Source organism: Pteronotus mesoamericanus, unplaced genomic scaffold (assembly GCF_021234165.1).
Source record: "Pteronotus mesoamericanus isolate MK-2021 breed Mesoamerican mustached bat unplaced genomic scaffold, CSHL_Meso_final scaffold_118, whole genome shotgun sequence".
NCBI classification, from domain to species: domain Eukaryota; kingdom Metazoa; phylum Chordata; class Mammalia; order Chiroptera; family Mormoopidae; genus Pteronotus; species Pteronotus mesoamericanus.
Window position 1 is genome coordinate 2,580,113 of NW_026555301.1, and position 16,195 is coordinate 2,596,307.

General features: G+C 38.0%; 1 protein-coding gene across 6 annotated transcripts; it reads right to left on the reverse strand.

Annotated features, from left to right (window-relative positions):
• Nucleotides 1-2,311: 2,311 nt before the first annotated feature.
• On the reverse strand, nt 2,312-15,965 carry CNBP (CCHC-type zinc finger nucleic acid binding protein). 6 transcript variants are annotated; one of them, XM_054587471.1, is made up of 5 exons: nt 15,812-15,965; nt 6,850-6,966; nt 6,638-6,730; nt 6,269-6,467; nt 2,312-5,461 (listed from the first exon to the last, which is right to left on the reverse strand). In XM_054587471.1, exons 2-5 carry the CDS (start codon nt 6,950-6,952, stop codon nt 5,344-5,346), a joined length of 513 nt encoding a protein of 170 aa, XP_054443446.1. In that variant the 5' UTR covers nt 6,953-6,966; nt 15,812-15,965; the 3' UTR covers nt 2,312-5,343. The 6 variants fall into 6 exon arrangements, with proteins under 6 accessions (XP_054443446.1, XP_054443445.1, XP_054443448.1 ...); XM_054587470.1 differs by having other exon boundaries at nt 6,269-6,470; XM_054587473.1 differs by having other exon boundaries at nt 6,638-6,700; nt 6,829-6,966.
• Nucleotides 15,966-16,195: the final 230 nt, after the last annotated feature.

The window sequence follows — 16,195 nt, forward strand, 5'->3', positions numbered from 1 at the left end:
GTCTGTGATAAGTATTTCTCGAGGTTATAAAATGTTCAAGATAAAGAATGCTAATTGATTACTTATTAGTTTTCATTACACACTATCGTTTTACGGTTAAAAATCTCAAAATACGTAGAAATGACGCTGAGGTGTTTCAGAAGGTCCGTTAGGCAGCAGCTAGGAATGAGCGGCCAGAGGCAAAATAAAAGACAGGGCCCTCATTACTACAATCTAACAAAGAACTTAATACAGGAGGCTAAAGGCAAAAGGAAGATAAGCCTCACCAATTAACTCAGCAGTCATGAGTTTAGTTTGACAAAACTGCCAGGTGTCCTGAGCATCACAAGCAAAAGGAGTGCAGAAGGGGAGTCCCTGAAGACTGTGTTGAGAAAAGAGGGGCTTCTGTAAAAATCTTACTAAGATCGCAGGGTGTTCTGAACATCACAAGTGGGAACTGCACAGGAAGAAGAGGGGAGCCTATGCTGGGAAAGGGAGCTTCTGTAACAATTTCACTGAGACAAAGAGCCTTTACTAACTACATTATTCCCAAAGGACAAGAGGAGGAGAAACCTAGAATAACTGACTCAAGTATATAACCCCTGAACCCTGATAGCATACGTATATTAGCTAAGTACCCACTTGCAGCTTCGGCTCAAGTGTATAGAATTTTCTTTCTTTCCTCTACACCTGGGGCATTTAGACTAACTGGGTGCCTGCTTGAAGCTTTGTGATCATGTGTGCTTCATAAATAAACTTGCTATCTCAATTCCACTATATGTGTTGTCTCTTGCTTGAATTCATCTCTTGCAGCAAGATAAAAATCTAGGTGGAGGCAAGGGGGTCTCCTGATTGGGGTCTCTCTCCCCCCTCCAAAACACCTCAAACACCTGAAGAAATCACTTGGGAAGAATAGTAAAATAAGTGATGAAAATCTTTAGGGTCTATTTTATGGGTAAATAATGGTTGTAAATTAAATAGTCAGGGATATGGGAAACCCAAGATGGCTACCTGGTCCTTCCATGCTCCCTGGCTCTCCACTTTTCTTTTTTTCTTTTTGTATCACAGTGCACTTACACTAGACTCAGATAAAGGAACTTAGGAGTTACCACTATTGAAAGGATACATCTTACACTATTGCCAAAGTTTGACAGTCACTTCAAGAAGTTGTAACGGCTTCCTTTTACAGCAAGCTCCCAGGAGACAAAGACCTTAAAAAATCACTGACTGATCACTCCATATTTTGCTTTTTGGAAAGAACATTGTTAAGACAGTCTTCAATCTCACTGTAAGGGACCTTATCAGGTGCCTAACCATGAATGGACATCTACCCATCTGTGGAAATCAAAGACTCCTTGAGGATGAGAAGCCACTAATACCAGAAATAGACAGCAACCCAAAACATCAACAAGACATCAATACCTATGGATTCATACTGAACTCAGAATCCACTGTTTGCATTTATCTGTCTGCTAATTATACAACTGCATATCATTATACAGTTATGTATATACGATATATAACCATATAATACTATGAATTACATAGTATCAGCAATAAGTTACACCTATTCTTTGGGTTTTTCTATATAGTTCAACTGTTTGATTACTGAACATATGTAACTGTTAGTACTCATTGTGGCTTATGTAAATATAATACTATATGCCAGGTACTAAATGCCAAATGAGACAGAAAGTAACATAAGTCATAGGACAGAAACAATTCAGAACGATTTTTATTGCAATGAAGGCCATAAGACCTAACTGCCTTCCATTTACCCCGCTTCCCTATTTTAGAAAAATTCAGCCTCAACTCAGATTCTATCGTTTTGACATCAATACTGAGAATTCCTAGGAATGAACCTTCCTATCACTGTCAGATGACTATCCAACCAAAAGCTTGGTCATTGATGCATCCTTTTAAATTGATTTGACCAAAAGGGGGAACTATAGATGGAAAAAAAGGACTCTATGAGAAGTAATTTACAGGGTGATCTGATCATAAATTCCTAACCAGGCAGGTCACAGTGGATAGTCAGCCTCAGGCACACAAGTTCTTTAAACTTTAAATAAGCTTTCTGCGCACTTCCCAGAAAAAAAAAATCTCATGCTCTGCCATAATTAGAAAACCAAGTGTCTGGCCTCCTGACCCCAGAATTGCTACATGCTAAGGACAGCATGTACCATGAATAATTTAACATATTTAAAAAAATCAAAATAATTCAAAATCTTCCCAGGCAAAATCTTGCAAGATATGACATATAAACATTCATTTTGGAAGATTCTCGCCAACAACTTTAACAGAAATGTGACTTCCTACTAAGAAAACCAACTTATTCTTACTTTTTTTTAGGTGATATTCAGTATTTATAAAGAATGTCAAAACTATGGAAGTACACTATATAACTCCCAGTGTAATGTGGTTTTACTAAACCAGAACTACATTCTTTCCTTTCATGTAACAAGTTTATGAACATAAACAGATAATGCTAAAAGCATTAAGTGAAGGGTACCAAGAGACAATTACTAAATTTTCAAGAGAAATGTCTGTAACTGTAACAAAAAAATGATATATTTTAAGTGATCAAGTTCTGTATCAACAGTAAAACTGACATAATGCAACATTACACACTTTTAAAATATTCTTGTCAGAGCAAATGCAAGCCAAACATGATAATCAAGCCTCTAGACCAGGAAAATACTAAACGACACCTGAAGAAAAAGAGAATCAGTAAATATAGGACACTAAAAAACAATCAGTAAATACAGGACACTCAAGAAAACTTTTCTTCAAAACCTCAAGGTTACAAAAAGAAAAAGTGGGCAGAGGTGGAGAGATTAAGAGATTAAATTTAACCAAATGCAATCGATAAACCCTGACCGGACCTGGGTTGGAAAAACTGGCCATTTAAGACTTTTTGATCTACTCATTTAAGTCAGTAAATTAATCTTCAAAGTGCTAAAGAGAAATAGCTATTTTAGAAGTAGGCAAAAAGGGAGCAAAACTTAACAGGGATATAAGAGCAAGGTAAGTCTTACCCTTTAGACAATGCAAAATTCACTGTATTACCTCTATTTATCTTCCTTCATCCACCCCCTCAACCCATGTTGCAAGAAAAATCCTTATCTTTTATCTAGCTTACAGGAATGAGAATCTCAACAAAAATTAAGAGAAACACAGGGCAGTGGTTTCCTTGCAGTCCATACCTCCTGGAAGAATTCACTTCAAGCTCATTATTTGGGTTTCTTATCCATTGGTTCCTAGTAATGAGGTTGATTTCCCTGCAAAACACATTTTCATGTTGTGCCCTGTAACTGACATCAATACAAATGCTCTTATCTAAGAACACTTTGTAGTCAGCTGTGAACAAACAGATCCTTAATTATGTGTATCAAAGGGTGTCACTATGGTACTACAAATGCAGGCCCAAGAAAGGGGCGAAGCAAAGCAGTTCTAAATATCTCATTTGCTGTATTTTGTTTTTCTACTTGAGGCGAGAAACCTTGGAAGAAAATAGTCCCATGTGCATGCACCACCACTCCAACTCTGATGATGAATATTACATTTAACGGTGATGCCTTTGAAAATAGGTCTTTTCTTATGCCATCTCACACTGTTGTAGAAACCAAGATTACCAACATATTTAACATGTTTAGTTAACATTTGGGACAGTGTGCTAAGTAAAAATATAAAATGAAAAAGAAACATATAAGCCTGTATTTATAAAGTGATAAACCTTGCTATGACTTCTTTCTTGCCTGCTTTGAACTATTAATTTGACAAAGTTGGAAGAGGAACAGTACAGCTGATACACCGACATCTCAACACTGCAGTAATATACCATCAAAAATTGACCAGACTCTACTATAAGGATGAAAAATTTACAATACACCCAATAAACCACATGGCATTGTGAAGAGAAAAATGAAGTTGGGGAAACATGCCACAAATTGTATTTGGTTTAGAGGAGGGACAAAAAAAGAATGGAAGACACAGGGTGGGAAGGATACTTGAGGTTCTATGTTTTAGGTAGCTGTACCTCCTTCAAGCAAATTAAACTTCTAGTAACTCATCTATAAAGTGAATTCATTGAACTAAATGATTGCTAAAGTCCATCTCAACTCTAGATCAGATCCTAAAAAAACAACAAGGAATCCAACATTTCAGAAGCCCAGAAAAAATACAAAATGCTGAAACACAGTAATGGTATTATAACTATTCAGCATGAACACAGAACTAAAGGACATTGTTATAATGGAATAGAAAATTAAATCTTCTATATCTGTGCAAAACTGATAATGAAGTAGCTAACCCTCTGCTTCCTTAAAATAGGTATTTTTCATTACCTGAAGACACAACTGAGTTAATACAAAAAGAAGAGTCCAAACTGTCAACTTTCAGTACTCCACTTTCCCCTCTTTAATTTGGCATTTTGCACTATATACATCAATGAAAATTTGAAACAAAAAGAACTTTAGTCAAACTCCCCTTCCTCCTCCAGCTTTATTGGATATTTTAAAATTACATTTCTATTTTCTAGGACTTCAGTTGCTTTTTCCATGACATTTAAAACTGATTACATCAAATGAAACACAGTTGTCTAAGTGATATAGTATACAAAAATAACATCTTGATTTCTGTGAAAATGCATTTCTCTGCAATTCCTGAATAGCTCCAAATTATACTTATTCTGAGCATAGATGTTTACTCTGGGTTTTAGATTTCATCTTTGCAACGAATGTGTTCTAAACCTTTGCCATCACCATTTGTATACCCAGTAGCAATGCTAAGTTGTTCCTGTTTAGGCTTTTATCCTATTTTTATCCCAATTTTCCTCGCAGACATTAACACACATATTTTTTTATTTTGTTTACTCCCACTCAACTGTATGATCTATGTAGGGCCTGATACAGATGTTAATTGATGTTATTTAACAGCTACTGAGGTCAGACAATCCAAGGCCATCATTATGCTAAAATTAAAGTTATTTATGGAAGCTCTCAGCCACTTCCAGAATTGGTTTTTACCCTCTGTATGGGAACATATTCAAGAAACCCAGAACGGGCTTACTGGTCTGATTCAACTCTTCCCATTCATCAATCCCTATTCACCAGTGGCATGGAAAGGGGGTTCTTTAACAAAGCATTATACATAACACCTCTACCAAACTAAACATAAACTTTTTTTTTGTAGTTAAATGCAGAAAGTCGATTTTTTTTCCACCCCTTTCCTCCTTTTACATGGCAAGTAAAGCTCACTGGCCTGGGAGTAGCCTCTATCTGCCAACCTTTGGCCAGTGAAGAGGATCCAGAAAAAATAATACAACCATCAATCAGAAAAAGGAGGGGCGACAAAGGAAAATAATTAAGCCGTGGCCTCAATTGTGCATTCCCGTGCAAGGTGCCCTGATTCGCCGCAGCGGTAACAGTTGACCTCACTTGTCTTGCTGCAGTTGATGGCTACATGACCAGTTTCACCACACCTAAAAAAAAAAAAAATTAAAAGTTTCACAATGGTGCTCAGAAAATGTACTAAAGCAATAGTTACTGTGCAACAAAAAGCAATGACAAGTAAATTAACATATTTGTTTTCAAGACAGTAAGTCTTATCATTAAACCCTAACCTAAAAGCAAGAACAAATTAGATAACAAAGCTACTCAATTGTGCAGCAAAGCCAGAAAATTAAAATTTCCCCAAAATATATAAACCAACATCAAAACCCAAATACAGGACAAGATATTGTATCTTAAAAAAAAAGACGAAAGATTTGATATACTTTTAGAGAGATGGAAAGAGAGGGAGAAAGAGAGAAATATTGATGTGCAAGAGAAATATCGATCAGTTGCCTCTCACGTGCCCCTCAATCAGGGACTTGGCCCACAACCCAAGCATGTGCTCTGACTGGAAATCACACTGGCAACCTTTTGGTTTCCAGAACAATGCCCAACTTACTGAGCTACACCATTCAGGACCAAGATGTTATATCTTTATGCAAAATAATCTGTAAGACTGCAAAGGTATGTACACATCAAAACCTACAACATTCTTATTTTTAACACATTAAAAATTCCAAAGTTGTGTAAGCTGTCCAGCTGTCATAAGCTATCATGGCAGAATACTAACTAATGTACAGATAGGTTGCTGGTTATGTATGCCAAAAATCCATCTCATCTGGAAACGGCCAACTTTCAGTGAAATGTACTGATCCACAAATTCTTTCCATTTATAGCTAATTCATCTCTAAAATGATCTCTACAATTAGCGTTCCTGCAGCAACATTCTAACTTACCTATAGCACTTCACTTTGGTGCAGTCTTTTTGAATATGTCCAAATTCTCCACAAGAATAGCACTTCTGCTCGTCTGCATGGTCACAGTCACGAGCCAGATGGCCTGGTTTGCCACAGTTGTAGCAGCATTGCTCTCGCTCTCTCTTAGGCTCCTTGCAGTCCTTGGCAATGTGGCCACCTCGACCGCAGTTATAGCAGGCTTCAACAGTAAGAAAAAGAAGCAGACCAAGACTATAAAATCTTTACAAAACGTTGCTATGTTTTACACCACAAAATATGAAATCACAAGGGTGGAAAATCTTTTCCAATGTTACGTGTATGCTCACCTCTCCAAGTTCCAGAAGGGTATGAGAAGTGTTAAATACTTACCATCCTCCTGAAGATCACAATCCTTGGCAAGATGACCAGACTCACCACAGCGATAACAGATGTCTGGAAGAGACGAGGAAACAAACTGGAAACCTATTTCGGGCAGAAACAAAAATAATTTAGCTAATTAGACCAGTCTTGATATTAAAAAATATTCAAGTACTTCAAAATTTTTTATTTGACAAAAATACCTCTATCCGAGGTAAAACCACCTCTGCCACGGCTTCTCATTCCACGACCACGGCCTCCACCAGTAGGGCATTCCCGGGCCCAGTGGCCAGATCGTCCACACTTGAAGCACTCATTGCTGCTCATGGCTGCAGTTAGATCTTCGAAATATTAAAAATGACAACATTTAACCACTTGCAATTACTTTTACCTTTTATTTGCCTTTTCTGTGTTTTGGGGTATTTATTCTGGGGAGGGAGGGAAGCCAGCAAACATTCTGGTTTGAAGAATAATTGCACAACTACATGCTTAGGCACCTATACACACAGTATGAAATATATTAAAAGTGAAAAACTGCCAAACATTACATATATTTTCATACAATTCTTGATTGTTAAGTATATCAAGATTATGTATATATAAGATCAATATACAAATGTTAATTTGGTTATTGGTGGGGTAATAGAATTCTCAGGGTATTAATGAACACCCATTACTAAACATAATTAGTAATACCTCATTCCAGGTCCAACCTAATATACACTTTTCATGGTTATCGGCCAGTAAACTTTATTTTGGGCAACTGAAGTAATTTACTGACTAGAAAATTGGAGTAACCCAAACCAGTGGAGCTGCAGTTTAGATTCTGTGAAGGGTAGGTGAATAATACTTTCTCTCTGCAACCACAGCACCTACATAGTGCCTAGTTATACTATAGCGCTTGCATGTTGATTTGAGTCTTCAGAGCAGATATATTAATAGAAATGCAAGATACAAATTTTACCTCTAGAGGGAAAAGTATGTCAAAAATATCAGAAAAACAACAAAGAGGTACACTAACATGCTAATACCACCTAAAGCACTGGGACCATGTATATTTTTCTATTTTTCTATTTTCAAATTGTTCTGTAATTTTACATTTAAAACAAAGCTACTTGGAATTTCATAACAGACTCCTTTATTGTATTATTTTTTTCCAAATGAAAGCAAACTCCTACCAAAGCAAATGAATTTTATACTTTTATGTAACAATCTAAAAATAAACAGGCTATTCCTGGAAAGGAATGGAAATGGAATGTTGCAGGACAAACTCCTGGTAAAGTGGCTTTTAAAAAAGGGACTAGCTAAAAATAATGTAACCTTTACATCGTCAAACTTCCGTATCTAATTCCAGTTTCAAGCAATGGCACACAAAAGTTTTTAATTTTATTGTTTTTTTAATCTTCACCCAAGGACATTTTTTCATTGCTTAGAGAGGAAGGGAGAGAGAGAAACATCAACCTGCTGCCTCCTGTATGTGCCTCGATCAGGAATCAAACCTGCAATCCTTTGGTTATTGGGCAATGCTCCAACCAGCTGGACTATACTGGCCAGGGCAGTACATATTTTTTAAAATTATTATTATTAAAGATGTTACATCAATCAGTTGCCTCTTGCACGTGCTCCAACCAGGGACTAAACCTACAACCCAGGCATGTGCCCTGAGCAGGCATTGAACCAGGGGCCTTTCGCTTTGCAGTTAAGATGCCCAGACCACACCGGTCAGGACATTTTTAAAATACCCTCTCAAAGCCAAGCACAAGCACCACGATCTAGCAAAACACACTGCTTCATATAGATTGACTGGATAGTGGAATCACCCAAACAAACCATAGCACCTTTAAGTCAGTACACGGTGCATAACAGTTTATCAAGTTGCACAGGAATCCAGGGACCAAAATTTAAGCTCAAGTTGAATTTCAAAAGCTTCCATAGTCGATTTTTTTTTAAGTTTAATATTTACTTATCCTACCTCTCTGCAATCAGTTTCAGGATAACCTTTCGGATCAATCTTTCAACCAGTTCTTGCCACTTGTCATATAAACATATTACCAACCCCCTGCCCCCCAAAACCATATCGGGCAACACCTATATGGGATACTTGTAGTTAGTGGTTTCAGATACATAAAGCACATTTCTAGTTAGAAGAAACCAGTCAGGGAAGATTAAAAATGTATTTTTGCAAAATTTGAGATTACATTTGTTTTCTAAAATGGTGTTATTCTAAATCATGTGAAGAGCTGGTTTTCACCTAAGAGAACAGGCAGGGTGAAAAAAATGAATGGCACATAAAATAATCACAGATAAAAGCTGATTACAGCACCTCATCCTTCCCTCATTTCCATTTTCTTCATTTTCTATCTTCTCCATTTTACAGTCAGACCTATTTGAGCACATTTAACTATTCTCAATGAGTTCTTTACACAGAAACAATCACTTCCTTAATATAAGATAATTCAGGCAATATGAAGTATTTTAAAATTTAATATTTAGACACGACACTATCTTTTAGAAAACAGGACAATCCAATAGTCAACATGCATTTAAGTTAAAAAAAAAAATGAAAATTTGAGCAATCTCCCCTTTAGACTACTGTTTTAAAAGAACCTCTTGTTTATTTCATAATAGTAAAGTACAAAGAAAGTATGCTATAAATGAATCATCAGATATTTATCAGTGAAAAAGTCAGCAGTTAAAATTTTAGGTTTACTTTCAGCACAGAAGTACTAGTTTAAAAAGATTTAGCTACTCCAGAACTGACTAACCTATGTGCAGATTCTTCATGAACTGTTTTTTTCTCCGTTCTGGGGACCCAGACACAAAATGAACAGAAAAAAAAAAAAAGAAAAAGAAAAAGACAAGAAAAGTACTATTTTAGAAAGAAGACAATAAGCTAAAATAACAATTTCATGTTAAACACAAAACTCTACTTCTTCCTACCCTGATTCCTAATTGAAAGTTGGTTAAAATGTGATTTCTACATGAACTACAAATTTAGAGAAAGCAGTTTGTTTCCATTTAGATTGCAATTAAAAAAACTATTCTGCTGAAAGACGAGCACAAATCAGTGGCAAAGGTAGAATTTTATACACTGAAACTTGTTTTAATTGCTTGTTTTGGCATCAACAAATTTTAATCTCACATACATTTGTTTACTGGAGTAAATTAAGCTTTTAGAAACCCCACTAAGTCTTAAAGGGAAAGGAAACATTAACTTCATTAATATTCCAAAATCCATCATCAGTGGGGCATATCCCAGTGTGCTCAGATAATGTGTAGCAATCTGCTTTCACTCTCTTAGGCCCAATCACAGCCAGTCAGCAGGTCTACATTTTCACTGAGCCCCTTGAAAATAGTCATCTCTGCAGTAACATTAAACTACCAGATTCCCACTATGTTTCAGAGCCATGCTACTTATCCTAGGAGGAAGGTCCCATCCCAATAGTCATATACAAATGTATTTGGCCAAAAGGTCTTAAGAGAATCTCATACTATTTGTTAGGAAAACTAAAGGCAGTAAGGTAAAGCAGAGTTGAGACAAAGCTCTGTGATTCTCCAGGCCTACGACTGCTCTTGGCTAGAATTTTGCTGCACTTGCCTCTGTCCCCTCCACCTGCCACAACCTTTTCCAACCTTCAAGGGCCAACTCAAATGCCAACTCTATAAAACAATCTGACATCTCCCAGCCTGGAACTCTCCTTCCTATTAAGACCCAGGACACTTTGTTAGTATTTGTCTGATGGCACTATTATACTTGCATTTTATCACATTCCTTGAGGGCAGAGTGATTCATCTTTGAATTATCAAAATTATCATTGTTCTTTTAGTATTTACACAGTTCTATTTTAACTGTTTTGGGGGGTGGGAGGCCTAGTAGTCATTTGTTGAATGAAAACAAATTATGTTTCTTTTACAGACCCAATCCAACCTAGTCAAGTACTGACAATAAAATACCTAAATTCTTGCTATCATGAGTCACTGCATCATTAGTTTAAAGCAGTGATTTTCAACCTTCTTCATCTCAAGGCACACATAAACTATTTACTATAAAATGCTGCAGCATGCCAAAAAAATGTTTTTCGCCAATCTGACCAAAAAAAAAAAAAAAAAAAAAAAAAAAAAAAAGATGTAATTTGGATTCATTCACACGGGATGGATATTGTTGTGTTAGCTGTTGTCATTTTTTAAATTTGACAACCTAAGGGAAAAGAGATCAGTGCCCCTGACTAAACAGTCAGGTATTGCATATTTTAAAAATTCTTGCAGCACACCAGTGTGCAAAGCAACAATGTATTTTCAATTAGGTACTCATGAAGGATCAACTACAATCACTCTAAACTCAAGAACATTTAAGATTATTTAATAAAATTCCCCTATACAACAGAAATTTTCACTCCAGCTTACTCAGCAGCCAAGCCGGGACCTGTAACCTGCTTCCCAGGCTCTTCCTGTTACTCCAAGAAATCACAACCAACCTCAGTAATATTCTACAGAATGCCACAAAACACACATATATACTAACTTAAAAGATAAAATACTGCATTTTCACTGTTGCCAGGCAAGAGAGCGTATTTTCTTCCTTTTGCTGCTAAAAATCATTGCAGTATCTACACCAATATATCCTTACCCAGTAGGATTTTGGGACCATTAGGTTACCCTGGGTTAACCATTTGACCCAGTTTAAGGATTTACTTTTACTATGTTACCTCAGGCACTTGACCTCCACTTGTCCTTATTTGGAAAAGGAAGATGATAAAACTATCTGTGATGAGAACTGTTGCCAGGTGCCACGTGCTTAACAGATCCTCATTTTTAAAAACTGCCAGGCTTTATGTCCTCTGCTTACACAGTTTCTCTTTTCCACTCTTACTCCAATTAAGTTATACTGCTTAAAAGTAGACAGAACTCAGTCTAATGTCTACATAGCAGGCTTAGGTGGGCTAACTCTTACACCCGTTTCCTATTTCACATATTTCACAAAGTCTACTTCCTGAATGAAGAGAAAAAAATAGTTGAATTCTAAATGACTTCACATTTTCAACAGAAATCAAATTTTGTTTCCATTTTGATTTTTTTATATCAGATTTTAATGACACAAACTACACCTAAAGATATGGTGAAAGCACAGGGCAACCAGGCAGCAGTTGTAAAGGCAGTCAAGATACTGTTTGAAAAGCTTGAAGATTCACTGTGAGGGACTATGTATTGTAAACTAAAGAGGTCTATTTTACAGATTTTGCACTCTTCTAGGCTTTAAGGTTTAAACCCTTGAATTGGTATCAAAACACAAATGATTATGCTATTTTATCTTCACTAATATCAGTAATCGTACCACATTTTTTATATAAGAACAAAGCCAGTAAACTAGTTAAATCTTAACAGTACATGGCCAAGACTAACAATGAGATCCAATGAATTAAAGAACATAAGTCACCCCACAAATATATTTAAAATAAGAAGGAAAGTGTTGTGTGTGTGCGTGGGGAGGAGGGGTAACAAAGTATGATGGGGATCTAGGTAGCTTTATTTTTTTAATACGATTTTCCTAACACTGCTGTATATATTCACACCTGCTCTATCTCTAGTTATTTTCACCAAGGTTACAATTATCTCTGACTCATCCACATTGTTGACCTAACTGCATTTAGGCCATAGTGGAGATTTTGCCCCCACGAAAGCACTCACCAATTTTTATGCTTGCTTTAATAAATCAGTTTAGTGTTCCAACAGGGTACTAAAGCACTTCAGACTGTTAACAGAAACAAACCACACAAAGACTGGAAGGAAATTACATTGTATATTACCTGCACTCTGGTCAGAATAATGGGGAACAGAGTACAATACTGGGAGCAATCGTATGTTCTTATCCTGGTTTCTGCATTTACCATATGACCTTGGTTATTGTTTACATACATTTCTGCCTGCCCTGGTTACCCCTGAAGGGTTTTAGTTAACAGCTAAATATCTACAATGAGTCAAGGGTTAATCAATATATTATCTATAATCCTTAAAACCCTGCAAGTTATGTATTCTTGCTCCCATTTTACTCATGAAGAAACTGGGGATCTGAGACCAAATGACTTACCCAAAGCCATGTAACTAGAAAGTTCTAAAGTCAGGATTTCAACAGTCCTCTGTAGAGGCTTTTGTTAGAACTAAGGGATAATAAAGTACACAAAAACAGTTATCAGAATAGTATACCAATTCACTCCCTACTTCAAAAATGTTATACAGAGTGTTACTACTATAAAGCAAATAACTGTATGAAGCACGTTAATCTGAATTTCAGATTATGTTCTATTATTTCAAATATACTTTAAAATTCTACATTTAAAAATCCACAGCCATAAATAAATTTATTTACATCACGCTTTCCTGAATTTTAAGCCAAGACAGATATTCTTCTAACCTTCTTCAAGGAATAAGTTAAGAGTGCTACCACAAACCCAAAGACTGGCATCCAATTTTACTAGTTAATATCCCTATTTGTAATTTTGGAGCTACTCCAGGTAATCACTGTACTACTCTCTCATATTCCTGATTAACAGAACCAGTTGATGTACAACTTGAATTTTGGTGGCCACAGCTCTCATTTTTATATTCCAGCAGCTTTTTACATACAACATGAAAATGATGCAGTTTTACTGGAATCTCTAAGCAACACCCTCTTACTGCAACAGCATCTGACACTATCAGAATAGGAATTCTATTAAGTGAGACAGTACCAAGAAAGAGCATTCTCCACACAGCAGGCCAGAATGCCTTGGCATCAGTCTCCTGGTTCTCCACTTACTGTCAGGAGGCTAGAAGAGGAAAGCCAAAAATTCTTCAGAGTGTGCGCGCACACCTAGCACCCCCCCCTCCACCCCGCCCCGGCCCAGGACGTCGACCACGACAACAACAACAACACAAAAACAACTCTCACTCCTGCAGGGAAAAAAATAAAAGAGCAAAATCTCTCTCATGGTCAAATGTTTAGCCAACAAACCAATCTTACCAATTACAGGCACATGTAAGAGATACTGTGGGTTTGGTTCCAGACCACAGCAGTAAAGAGTTTTAATCTTTTTGCTGGTAGAGGGTCCAGCCTTCAATTTGTAAAAAAATGCAACATCTGCTGGGATAAAGTGCAATAAAATGAGGTAAGCCTGAAGTCGAATTGTGGCTCTTACTGCTTGTAAGCACTGATGTGGTACCTTCCCATGTATATACCACATATTTTTATTAGATTTTTAAAAGATAAAAAGGATCCAAATGGTCATTACCATACTACAAAACCCATTAATAATACCTTTAAAAAAATCACTCTGCCAGTTCCAGATGTTCAAATGCTGGTGTAATAATACTTGACCCTTGGTCTTCCACTGATTTGGCTCAAAATATTCAAGACTGCATGTTTGAAACATCACTCTCAAAAAATATCAAACGAAGATACACATCACCCCTCGTTATCATTATGAAAAGAAATGTGGACCTGTGGTTGCTAAGAAAAACTTAACCCAAGTTATGTGACATCAAGTACATAAGTACACAAACATATACTGTTAAACCTGTTAGCTTTTTAAAAATTCTGTTGCCAAGAGTTGCAATTTGGAAAAAAACTTCTTTGTTCAGCTATAGGGAATCTAATAAATCATTCCTTTTATACTCCAACACACAAGAGAGCTTCTTGTAGACGAGAATAAGGCTCAACAAGCTAAAAAGGAGCATGTATCTCCATATGCGAAACTTGGAGGTGTTTGATTAAGCCACGATCACTGATTTTTTGAGAAGCATTTGAAAATAACTGCTTTGCAGGGGAAGGAGAAAAAAAAGTCTAAGAGGTAGGAACTTCATTTCATACATCTTATTAAAGCCCTCAAATTCCAACTTACAATTTATGATGCTAAAGCAAAAGAGAAACAAAGTTGTTAATTTAATTAAAGATTCTCAGTGATGCAGAAATTAACTGGTTATGGTTATGTTTCTAAAACTAGGTCATACAACAAGAAACAAAGAAAACTTATTTTTAAAAACCTGAAATTTGGGGGCAAGACGATATAAATGAATCCTTCTTCACCTTGTAAGAAACAAAAAAATGAAATCAGCCTTTTACACACTATCTGGAGTCAAAATAAGCCATGCTTTCTTTTTCTAAGACCCCAGAAAACCAGATGTCACTTCCTTGGAAGTGTTTGAGGCAATGTGGTTAACATGTGGCAACAAGCAAAATCCTTACCCATAAAAAAATTAACACGCAAACCCAAATACGAGCGATGATGCCTTTCTAAAGCAGGTTTTCGCATTTAGAAAATCTAGGAGCCTGGCTAATTAACCATCATTTCTCACTTTTAGAATAAACAGTATTCGTTTAATTAATCTAATGAATGCTGTGCTATGATTATGGAGACTTGACAAATTCATGGTTTGGTTTTTTCTGATAACAGGATTTTTTTAAAAGGCCCCTCTAACTTAGGTAGTGTTGATTCATTGAAAGCGGGCCCTAGCTGCCCCTTTTCGAATTGCAATGTTAAGACAAATAACTTAGCACTTGAATGACGATAAAAATTGAAGAACTGGGAAGCTGTCAAGTATGGATACTATGAATTCCCGAAACTCTCAGGCCTTCCAGTGGGATGTCCTATCATTCTAAAAGCAAAAACAACTTCAAGGACCCTTTTCTAAGTGCATGAGAACCTTCGGCAAATGGCCCGCCAGGCCCACTAACCCATCTTATGGCCTGCATTTAGTATCTAACCCCATCCCTCCCCACCCCGCCGCATCCATACCAAGGGCTTTTTCGCACCACACGGTCCCCTTTTAATAAGTTCCCGCCAAAATGCCCCTCCGCCTCGCATTCCGAGTCCCTCGAAGTCTCACAGCCTCAGTCCCAAGTGAGCCGGGGCCTCATCTGCTGGAACGCTATGGCCCGGAGTGCGGCCTTGGCCCTGGGAGAAGCCACGACGCGTGGGGGCCCAGCTTCCCAGAAAGGAAAAAAGGACGGGAGGGTCGCCCAACTGCAAGAGGCCGGAAACACGGCCCCGAGGTGGCGGTGGCAGCAGAGTTTCCCGCCTGACGCAGCAGAGCGGAAAAGGCCAAAGTGCGGCCGCCATCGCCGCCTCACCGCTCCCTACCCTCTTCGTCCGCCTCCGACCAGGGCCCGCAGAGCGGTTCTCCCCAGTCCCAACCCCCACTCCCGGTCCTCACCGTCTGCGTCGGAGAGGGCTCGCGGCGGCGGAGACTGAGAGGCAGGCCCAAGTAAGCGGCTCACACGGTAGTGGCTGTTTATTTCCAGGAGAGTCCTTGCCTGCGCCACACGCGGGTCTGCACACGGCCCCACACACGCCGCTGCGCACGGCTCTCGTCCGCCTCGCCCACGCGGCCAATCAGCGCGCAGGGCTCCGACGTCCAATCACAGCTTCTCGCAGGGATGACCGCCCAGCCAGAGCGCGGCGTGGAGAAGCGTGGGGCGGGCATCTTCCGTGCTCCTTGATCTTTCCAGCTGTTCCACCCCGCCCGGCCTTTATTTTCCGGGTTCCCAAGCCTCAGCCCCATTCGGGCCTTTCTCTCTCCTTTCAGTCCCCGTCCGAC

Coding starts and splice junctions, on each gene's coding strand:
- CNBP (XM_054587468.1), bottom strand. CDS start 6,952: ATGAGCAGCAATGAGTGCTTCAAGTGTGGACGATCTGGCCACTGGGCC. Junction 6,471..6,637: donor TTGTGATCTTCAGGAGGATG/GTAAGTATTTAA, acceptor TTCTTACTGTTG/AAGCCTGCTATAACTGCGGT. Junction 5,462..6,268: donor ACCAAAGTGAAGTGCTATAG/GTAAGTTAGAAT, acceptor TTTTTTTTTTAG/GTGTGGTGAAACTGGTCATG.